We start from the raw sequence: 10,846 nt of genomic DNA, 5'->3' as shown, positions 1-10,846 counted from the left end.
TTTAGTATTTCGTTGAAGAATTGCACTTCGAAAACAGGGATTAGTCATTTGGTCAAGGAACATGAAATAAAAATGCCAATATTCATTTCCATTAATATATTAATCAGAATTATTCAATATATTTACAATAAATTAGAGATGAATAAATTAGAAACAGAGGAAATTGATTTCAATAGATGTTCATTTAGACAATGTTATGTTTTCGTTTTCCGCTTCGGTAGTTTTACCGTACTAAGTAATGCATGATAACTGCTTTGGATTATATTTATTCAAGGATCGCGAAATAAGAATTCTGAGATGCATTTAGTTTCCATTAATTTATTATAGAGGCATAACCACGAGAGCGATATTTCAAAACTATCGACTAATTAGTAGATAGTACGTTGCGATTATTCCCTAGGTAGTCGATACTTTGAATTAGTCGATAGTGCCCATTACTAAGCCAGAGTTGCATGGATGAAATGAGAACACTCGGCTAATATCGATATTTATCTGCGGTTTTATTCAAATGTAAGTTTAGTGTACATACATAACATATATATGTACAACATTTCTCACGGAGTCGTGGCTACATTGAATTCGTTCTGATCGTTCAAAGCTGTTCGTCTACGTAGTTCTAATCTCCTCAGAAAAATTAAAAAAAAAATACACGCATATGAGAAAAAAAAAACAATTCTGCTATTCTACTTTTCCTCGCTAAAGCTAATTGAAAATTGACAAGTCTCAGACAGTATCAAATATGTGGGAACACGTTTTTCCAGTAATATAGGGTACGATATAAACCAGGTAAATATGTACAATACATTTATCATCGAATCTAAAAAAACAATTCTAATCCTCTAACGTTACTTGAATACACTTATTCAAGTTCGAACCTTCTAACTTTATGCGTAATGTCGAAATCTATATAGTTTTACAATATGACAGCTATAGAAATGAGATCTCCTTCTCGTATACTCTCCCGAACAAATTAAGATGTTTATAGGAATATTGAAAGCGTTTCGTTTTACAAACATTCGTTCGGTACAAAGGCAATATGCATAACCATCGTTAAATTGTTTGATAATCTATTCAGTGATTACCATTTATACAAAATGTGTGATCGTATAATAATAAAGTATACAACCACTACTGGTTCAACTTCTTATAACAAACTCGCTTCCGAAAGACGTCATAAAAATCTCATGGCGAAAAATAATCATACGCATCCATTACAGTAACAAGATCACTGCGTTCGAACAATAAGCAATTATTGAAACGATACAAACTGTCCCCGAACGTTAAACAAATACGTTCCAAGAAAATGTTTACTCCATTCATTAGTTAACTTCTGAATGAACTATGAAAAGCCTTGCGTGAACCGTTCCTAACACTCCAGTTTCGTAAAATCATCACAAAATTATATTCGATCACGGTACATACATACATACAAATACGCGATTAATTTCGTTTTTCATCAAAAATTGGTTATACACGTGTAACTTGCATTCATATTTCCTTTTTTTATAGATAAACTTCAGCGATAAAGCGCGATTTCTCGTTAAACTCGCTACGAAACTACACTACCTAAAAAAAATTCTGGTATCACGTTTGTATGGAAAATTGTCCAAATTAAAAATTAGCAACAAATCATCGTAAGACAATTAAAACTTGGAGATTTTCCTTCTAAATTAAAGATACAGAATCATGTTTTCATTTGTCATAAACACCATCGCTGCAAAAGAGTTATCAGAGTCTGTGCACATTGTCGTACTTCGATAATTTTTTTAATTTTCATCTTCTTAGATTCAAGCGTTTTCTATCGTAGAATTTTAACAAATCGAACATATCTCGAAAGTGTTTTAAAAGAAAAATGATCGTCCTATGCTAATTCATTGCTAATTAATAATTTTACGAACTTTGGCAATTTCCAATACCGTGATACCATAATTGTTTTTAGTAGTACATAAATGAAAACGAGAACTGAAACGCGTCACATCGACCTATCCTGCGTAATCAAAGTAACGACAAGTAACTCGTCACAATTGGAACAAGCAAAAGTCCACGTAATGTAACTGCATAAATAAAAATCGCTACGAAAGCACTAATTTATCCAGTTAATTTGTACATTTAAACAGTCTCTACGATAGAACACGTATCGACCTAAGGTTCTAGTGCCTAGAGTTAGTGAACCCTCCTCCGTATCCTGGGAGTTGCCCCTATACAACGTGACAGCATAGTTAATTCGTATTGCTTGTCCAGTCTTGAAATCAGCTCGCGTATGAGCGCTAATGAAATTGTTTCTCTCGTCCCATTTCGGATGCGTTTTGTATTTGAACTGACCGCTTGAAAATTCGGAGCACTTTCCGTCGTTCGAAAAGGAAAATGTGAATACCTAACTTGGTGGAAATTTCCATTTAAACGTCACGTTAAAATCATTTATAGTATAGAATTAAGTGTAGTTACAGTTTCCAGTCGGATTCGGTGGATAATCGTAGGTATTATTTGTTTGCAAAACTGCGACACGCTCCAAACTTTTTAGCGGCAGTGTACGTACATACAGTCAAGTCCATAAATGTTCTTTCATATTTCAACATTGAATCACTTTTTTAATATTAGATTTAGCGTATTACTTCTTGTTCAAAAATTTCTGAAGCTCGGATTTACGAAACAGAAGCGAAGGCCACAATTTTTAAGTTTATAACGTTTCTCCCTACTTAAAACAAAAAAGTAGAAACAATTCAGGTGGCTTGCCTTTGACTTCCTGTAAGCCTACTGACACACCAAAAAATTATAAGATGTTGGATCTAATATTAAAAATGTTATTCAATTTTGCAATCTGGTTATTTATAGACTTCACTGTAGGTATAATAACTTATTCACGTGTCACAGAACGATCTTCGTGTTGAGTCTGAGATTAGTCTAAACGAGTTGAATCGAAAATTCAGAGGCAGGGTGGTCGACAGTACTTAAGTCGTCTTTCAATTTTCCAAGAGACTCGCGTCAGCTGAGATACTTCGGTGCACCGCTCTAATGGTAAGTAAGTCGATGGTCCAAAAACTGTAAAATTCAGTACGATTAAAGCTAAACGAACCTACTCGTCTTCTCTCGTCTACGATCTTCTGGTAGTGTTACAATGTCTCTATCAAAACGTCGAATCGATCGACGAAGCCATCGATCGATTCGTATCACAACGGTTCTAATCGCTACGCGAAACGCGGCGTAAAGCCTTTACTAACAGTTTTTTTTTTTTTTTTTTAATAGAAGTTTTCCCGCAGGTATTCTTCCACGTAATTGTCAACGATCGATCAAGATCCGAGTCGCGCATAAAAGGGACATCGATCAACCGCCGCGAAGTCATCGTGGCTGTATTGCGGCGACGATTGGCCGCTCGTGTCGATCAATTAAGACTGTCTGGCAATCGAATGAACGCAGTTCCATCAAATTAATCCCATCGAGTCGATCACTTGACCCAGACAAGTCACTACGCAAAGCTTGTTACCAAACGCTAACGCGTACTCCCGCCTAATATTTGATATTGACTTTCTGTTTGATATATCGGCCACGATCACCGTGAACCTAAACGACTCGCTGCGAACGCAATTCTGTGTTGTAGTAAAAAACAGTGGTGCGACGAGGGTTGGTGTGTGTGTGTAGAATTTTCTGTTCATTTTTGATCCCTGTTTGAACGCGTCGCACTCGACGGTGTCGTAAAATCATAATCGCGCTAAGCTACGGTACAAATTGTAACTTTCAAGGCAGAGCGCAGGTCAAACTGTCTCTTCCGTAACGCTCCTCGGTATCGGCAACACGCTGATGCTGAAACGAAATAACGGATAAGGGTTGAAGCGTGTCCGGCGCGCCGGTTCACGTCAATTCCAAGCGGCAAGCGATATGGAATTTTATGGGTTGGGATAGTCCCCTGACTTTCCTCACATTTCTACCATTTTTCACGATTTTTTGCTCTGTTTTACCATGTTAATTATCAGTAAAACAGAAGAAAAACGTCGATTTATCGGCAAACGTTAGGAAAGCCACGTGATTATCCTAGCCCCTTAATCGATGCATTCGTTATGAATCGAATAATGACAATCGCACGGAAGAATGAGATCGATGAATGAATGATTCAAATAGAACGTTTATACAAAATTCGTGTATTTAAAAAGCTAAATGATTTAATACCCAAATGTTCAAATGGCTGTTTACAATCGAACAAAACGCAAGCAGTTACAAAATAAAATGTATTCCTCCTCTAATGATTGATGTCCATTTTAAGCGTTACATAAATATTCTATCATTCGCAAAAGATTCTACCGACAGTTCTCACACGGATGTTATAAAAAAAAAAAATCACAATTAAATAATCGACAGCGTAAATACAGTAATTATTAATATTCTCGACTGACGTAGCCTCGTCTCTCCGTCTCGCAATTTGTTTCACAAATTCGCATTACTTTCTCAACGTTGAACGTCGCTCGTGCCAGGCTATTCACAGTACCGGGCAATTTGCATAATCGTCGCATAACAGTCGTTATATGTAGTCCGAATCCCTCGAACGGTACATTTGCGATTGATCGTTTATTTATGCGGGGTGATTGGGTCAAAGCGCAGGGGCAACGCTTAATTATAAATGAGTCGAAGACGCGAAAGAAACGGAGCGAGGATCACAGCTACGTGACAAAATTTTTTGCTCCACAAAATCGTTTCTTAATTACAATTTCGATAAAATATCAAATAAAATTGTCATAAATCATATTTTTCATTTTTTTTTTTTTTGTAAGTCTATATCGAATCGATGTACAAAGTAAATGTAATTTAAAAAAAAAATTGTGGGATCTAAACGATGGAGACACGAAGATGGAATAATGTAGCAGTTCGTTATAATCGATAGCGCCGGAAAGAAGAAGAATGGAACGGGGGGGGACGAGCAACTTTACCTACCCTGTGACGAGGAGAAGGCATGAGTCATTTGTAAATGTTGACGATTCGCGAGTAGTTCTTTTGCGGTTAGAGCGAAAGCAGAATAGACAGAGGGACGTGTAGGTAACGTAAAATGCACGCGATCGTTGGGTTCTTACAAAGTGATGGCCTAGCCCTATCAACAAGCCTGTTTACTTGGCGACACCGGCTATCCTCGTGCTGTCGTCCTGCATCTCGACGACTATCGTGTCCGGATCAGGTACCCTGTTGGCGGATATGCATCCGTTCGCGATGGTTGTGGGCAGAACAGTCTCTGACTGCAAATACAGGAAATAATAAAAATTTTTTTTTTCATTCGAATTTTAAACCTCAAGCGGAAGTGCGAAATTCGCACTGTTTTTAAGCGCCTTTAAGCGTCAAAAGTAGTCAAAGGGTAAAAGAAAATTGTAAGTACCTGGTAAGCCGCAGCATCCAGCGCCATTAATTCCTTCTTAGATAACTGCTCGACGACGGCAGCCGCGTAACAATCACCCAACATGTTGTTCGTGGTTCGAATGCGATCCCTAAATAAAGAAAATATATTTAATTATGATTGAAGAAATTATTAAAAATTAATGATGTAGAGAAAAATTTTTTTGAAAGCGATACTTACACGAACCAGTCGATGGTGAATAATAAGGAGACGTTGTAAACGGGAGCGTCGATGGCGCTTAGGACAACGAGTAGCAAGACCAAGGCCGCGCTTGGAACCGATGCCGATGACACGGACGCGGCGGTCGAGGTCAAACTTAAAAAGCGAACATCAAAATGTAGAGGTTTAAATTCGAGGAGATCTAAAGTTTTACATAGGCGATCGAAATATTTGTCGGACCAAAAAAGAATGTTATAGAAAAATATGTAAAAATTTTCCGATTGTACTCTCGTTAGCTTGGAATAAAAATCGACTTACATAACAGTGACGATCTCGCCGAAGCCCAAAGAGATGCCGTGCATTTGCGCGATGAATATACTAGCGACGGCAACGAACAGCGCGGTCCCGTCCATGTTAATGTTGCATCCGATCGGGAGAACGAATCTCGTTACGCGGGGATCGACCCGTAGCTTGTCCGTCATCAGGCGAAATGTCACGGGTAGCGCGGCGGCCCTGTACAAATCTGCGTTAGTAAAATTCGGGCAGAGAGTGTCGCGGGTCGGTATAAGAAAAGCGATCATATAAAATCCGCGCGCTGCATGGCCGCTGTCCATCGTCGAGTCGAACGGGTCATTCTGGCGCAGTCTAACTCTTTCACAACAATCAGATGTAACGGAACTGTTTTCGTGATCAGAATCGTGAAGGATAATGAGAGATGTGAATCGCGCGAATCTCGAAGCGAACGATTAGAAGTTGCGATGATAGGTTTAGAGAGTTCGAGAGGTCAATTGATAGAGCGGCGCCAAAGTGGTAACAGAAAGGGCATTATCGTTAGAGGATCGTTTAAGTGACCAGAATGACCGCATAGCGAAACTGAAAAATTGAACCAGGGGTTAATTTGTCTGAGGTTCGTTGCGAGATAACTCTCGTTAACGCGTAACCCGCCGCCTTGGCTCGGTCCCTGTAACAGACACAACGTACGCATGTACCTTCATGGTTGCGGCCATCGATTACTTACCAGGGCCACCCTCTCTGTTCAGTGAACCACCTGCAAAAGGCCGCGTGCAGCGCGTGTTCTAATACATCATCATGATATTCATACAGTTCTCTGTTCAGTATACACTCTAAGAGCTCTGTTTTTCTCTCATTGTCAGTCACAGTGTGTACGCACAGTTGTGTACGATCTCATTTCTGGAAAAAGTTAATCCACATAGAAAACAAGTTGAATTAGAGACGTTTGCAGGGGATCTTTTTTTTCTCTTTTGTCTTTGTAGCGCCGCAATTATGGGACGGAAAAGGTTCGACGTTCAGTACGTAAATAGGGCGAAACGCGATTGGTATCATCGATCGACTGGCGGTATATTTTACACGAACGAATGCTTCTCTGTCCCACGATGCATCGGATGGGAAAACGGGAAGGAAGGAACGCGCGATGTTTCAAACTGGCCATCGTTTCGCCCCATCTGAACAGCTCACGATTCATACTAGGTTGTCCGGGAAGTTCTGATTTTCGGTAGATGAATTTGGACAGATCTGAGTATATTATTGATAACGAATGACACACATCCCAAAAGGTGATGTTAGAAATTGACATGTTCAATAGAAATTGGAACATTTACTATATATATAATTCGATAAATCGATAAGTGAAAGTATATCGAAATTTAAATACGCTGCCATTTTCTATAAAAATCACTACGCGTTTCCCGGGCGAACCAACAATTCCTCGACTGCCATCTCGAAACGGGCTTAGCAATGGCCACGTGGAAACATCCACTCGGAGAAGGAATCTGAGTAGGACGTCGGTAACGGACAAACTGAAAAAATGATCGTTGCTTCGCGTGATCCGCGTTAATGAACAAGTTAAAGATACGAGAATAGAATCGTGGTTTCGGGTCGTTCTGGCCAGTGATGGACGGCGCCGGCAAACCTGGAATTGGGCGGGCTCGACGCGAGCAATCAATATTTTTTTCAGCTTCCCTTTTCTCACTCGTTGGAAGTTGGACAATTATTAATAAAGGTGCTTAACGTAACGTAATAATCGTCGGCACGAAGCCATTTTGTGTTTCGGCGGTTCTCGTCCTCGTCTGTCCTTCGCCGATACGCCGAGGGACAGAGGATTCGGATAATTGGAAGCCCCTGAGGCGTCCACGCCAAAGAATCCAGTCCAGGTGACACGGAGTCAGCTGATTTCCGGCTAAACACGCACGGACGTAACCGAACGCTTCCGCGCCCGTGCATAAACACACACGTACCGGTCTCTATTCCCTGTTTCAATTAACCCATTCATTGTCACGAGTCGAACAGAATCACGCGAGACAATCACACGAGGCTGCGAGCAATTAATGGGTTAGTCATGTTTTCTCATTCGTCGTCTGATATCAAACTTCATCGAAATTTCGGTGTCGCGTATTGAGATTTTCTATCTACGTGTTGGAGAACAATCACCGAAAGTTCGCGCACAGTTCCTACTAACCGGGAGTATCCGCATCCTAAGTGCCACCCAGAGCTGCATACCTCTCTCCCTTTCTCTCTCTCTCTCTTTCTCTCTTTCTCATTGGTCACGAAGAGTTCTCCCCGCGTGCAACGCGGTGAACATTTAAAGAACGCGACAGGGAGGCGGACGGGAAAGAAGGGACATCGTCAGCGTTCGACAACGAGCCGGGTCGTCGTCGTCGTCGTCGTTCGGCGAACAGACGCCGTTGTGAAACGCTGCTCGAACGGGATTCAGTCTGGACGGGTATTATGGGAGTTTAGGCCTCGCAATGCCTCCTCTCGGCTGGCTGAAACATACTGTCTCTATCAATCGATTTCAGACCGTTCGTCGACCTGTTTCACGAGTCTTGTTCGCCTTGCAGTTTTTTCAAACGTTCGTTAACCGCGCGAGAGAAATAAAAAAAAGAAAAAAAAAAAAAGAAAAGACAAACAAGAAGAGAATAGAAGATACGCGGTGCGGAGGAAATTCGGAAAGAAAGAGAACCGCGTGCGTGAATCTTTCTGTTCTGAATCGATAAGTTGATCGGTTACGAAAAATATAATCGATCAAATGAGAAACGATGACACGACCGAGGCCATGTGAGGTGTACATAGGCGACATGGGTACTCTGAAGGTCGGGCTGAGTTCGAAGGTCGACGACTCACGTTGAAGCCATGGCGAAGGCGGTGAGCGTGCCCTGGGCGAGGCCGGCGTAGAATTTAAAGGGGTTCTTTCTCACGAAGGCCAAATAGATCAGCTGCATGATCACCAGCTGATAGAAAAACACACCGACCACGATCGTTACGATGAACCAGGCGAGTTGCGACATCACCAGCGCCAGATCTGCCACGCCCAATATTTTACCAGCTATTACCGAGGTGATGCCCACCGGTGTCATCCTGCAAACAAATTAATCGTGATTTTTTACTGGTGAACTGCAACTGCTAGTAGAATACAGGGTGTCTCTCAAGTAAAATATAAATCACGATATTATTAACCACTTACCACATCACGGTTGACACCATTCGCATGATGACTTCGAACACAGCCTTGAAGAAGTCGATCACGATCTGGCCCTTCTCGCCCAGCGTACCTAGGAACGTGCCGAACACGAGGCAGAAGAACACTATGCCCAGAGTGTTCGTGCCGCTCCTGTACTGCGTCACCCTCATCAGTTCCTCGTCCCCGAGGACCTCCGTAGACATCGCGTCGGTGAGATTCCGGAACGGCTGCGTTTTCGGAACGTATACCGTGTGCGCCTAACAGAGAACGTTTAACGTGAGAAACGAACAGCTCGCGAGCAGATGGTGAATCAATTAAGAATACATTATATCAGACGACAGCTTATATCGATTAACTCGCGGCACGTAAACGTTGTCTTATAAGCTGATGGCCGTACCTGCTGAAAGGCTGCTTGGAAAATATTGTCCGGGAACATGTTCCTGTAACACGCAATAGAAAAGAAGTTCCAGTCTACGGCGTTATACTTTTTATTATTATAGTTCAATCGATGGCTATGTTTATCGGCGAGCACGGCGTGCAATTCCATTAGTCGACGGTGTGCACAATAACGGCTATACCTTCGGACTTCTTTACGAACGGAGATCAATATCGGTTTTTATTTTTGTTCCCGCGATTGTTAGGGGAAGTTCGCCGATCGTCAGACCGACCTTTACGTATTTTAATTGAAATGTCGTACAAATCCGAAAAGTGGAGGCGCGAGAGGCGAGTTCGGGTACGCCGATTGAATTTCTTGCTGAAGGGCATTGGAAACGATGGTTGAAGGGCACGACGACTGAAGTTCAGATAAAGGATAGCTAGGGAATCGATGGAGAATAATCTGATAACACGCGAATACAGCGAGAGCTGGCACGATATCCCGATTATAGGACGAGGCATATAGCACAGTGGAACGAGTCGACCGTTGCTCAGACGACGGGGTAAAGGACTCCGGTTTTATCGTGGGAAAATTACCGGAACATCATCCGTCCGTCGTACGTGTTGACGCAAGCGTTCGGAAATAACGAGTCCGGTGATCGATATCCTCCAACTGTACACCTCGCGGCAAAGTAAAAGATCGCGGTATCGGTAACGCACGTACCTTCCCAAATCGAGAAGACTGTCCAAGATGTTAACGGCTCTACCGCTGTGCGAGGTCGCGATCGATTTTCTGATCCCTGGATTACCCGGATGGATGAGCAGAACCAGGACGACGCCAAGGACAGCGTTTAGCAGCGATGTCAGTATGAAGTACACCAAAGTTCGTACGGCGATCATGCCGTTCATCCTCGCGTTCAAACTCGCCGAACCTGAAACGTTCCCGATTAACCTTTAGCTATCTAATAATTACGGAGATGATCGATCCACTCTTCGTACGAACACTGAAGAGAGTGAATCAGTTGGGAAATTATACATATCCACTTGCTGAGGTTACCTGATATAAGACTAGCGATCACGAGCGGTAGGATCATTAACTTTAACAACCTCATGAAGAGCTCTCCAGGATAACTGATTAACATAACTGCGTCATCGCCGAGGCCCAGGGGTCGCAAACCGAATCCTGAAAAAATAATGAGATCACAGCTATCAGCTGCTGCACAGCTTAAAGATACTCGAGGCGAGCCAAATAAACTTCAAACGATTCAGCGAGCTCGTACAAGCGATAAGTGTTAGTTATATGCGTGTATTTTATTTTAATCGACGTAAGGGCCTAAATTAATTTCATAATTATTGGAGTAATAATACTCGTAATTGGCAGAACGTTTCATCTGATTATGAAATTAATAGAAGATTTCAAAACAGATATGATTCATTAATTTAGTTACAAGCATGTATGTATG

General features: G+C 41.8%; 1 protein-coding gene across 3 annotated transcripts in view; it reads right to left on the bottom strand.

The window, feature by feature from the left end:
• Positions 1-476: 476 nt before the first annotated feature.
• Positions 477-10,846, bottom strand: part of Eaat2 (Excitatory amino acid transporter 2) — a 12,643-nt gene continuing 2,273 nt past the window's right edge. The window contains exons 2-11 of one of the 3 annotated variants that reach the window (XR_001916872.1): positions 10,441-10,566; positions 10,108-10,315; positions 9,406-9,448; positions 9,012-9,265; positions 8,672-8,905; positions 5,849-6,043; positions 5,552-5,686; positions 5,354-5,462; positions 4,921-5,216; positions 477-3,798 (exon numbers count right to left, since the gene is read on the bottom strand). Coding sequence is in view for 2 of the 3 variants with exons in the window: in XM_018033225.1 (XP_017888714.1) it covers positions 3,750-3,798; positions 5,095-5,216; positions 5,354-5,462; positions 5,552-5,686; positions 5,849-6,043; positions 8,672-8,905; positions 9,012-9,265; positions 9,406-9,448; positions 10,108-10,315; positions 10,441-10,566 (1,475 nt within the window). In the remaining variant the exon portion in view is untranslated. The remainder of the gene's footprint in view (positions 3,799-4,920; positions 5,217-5,353; positions 5,463-5,551; positions 5,687-5,848; positions 6,044-8,671; positions 8,906-9,011; positions 9,266-9,405; positions 9,449-10,107; positions 10,316-10,440; positions 10,567-10,846) is intronic. The other 2 variants (XM_018033225.1, XM_026817804.1) reach the window with 2 other exon arrangements.

Source organism: Ceratina calcarata, unplaced genomic scaffold (assembly GCF_001652005.2).
Source record: "Ceratina calcarata isolate Rehan_Ccalc_2016 unplaced genomic scaffold, ASM165200v1 scaffold7.2, whole genome shotgun sequence".
NCBI lineage: Eukaryota > Metazoa > Arthropoda > Insecta > Hymenoptera > Apidae > Ceratina > Ceratina calcarata.
This window is presented reverse-complemented; position numbering and strand designations above follow the sequence as displayed.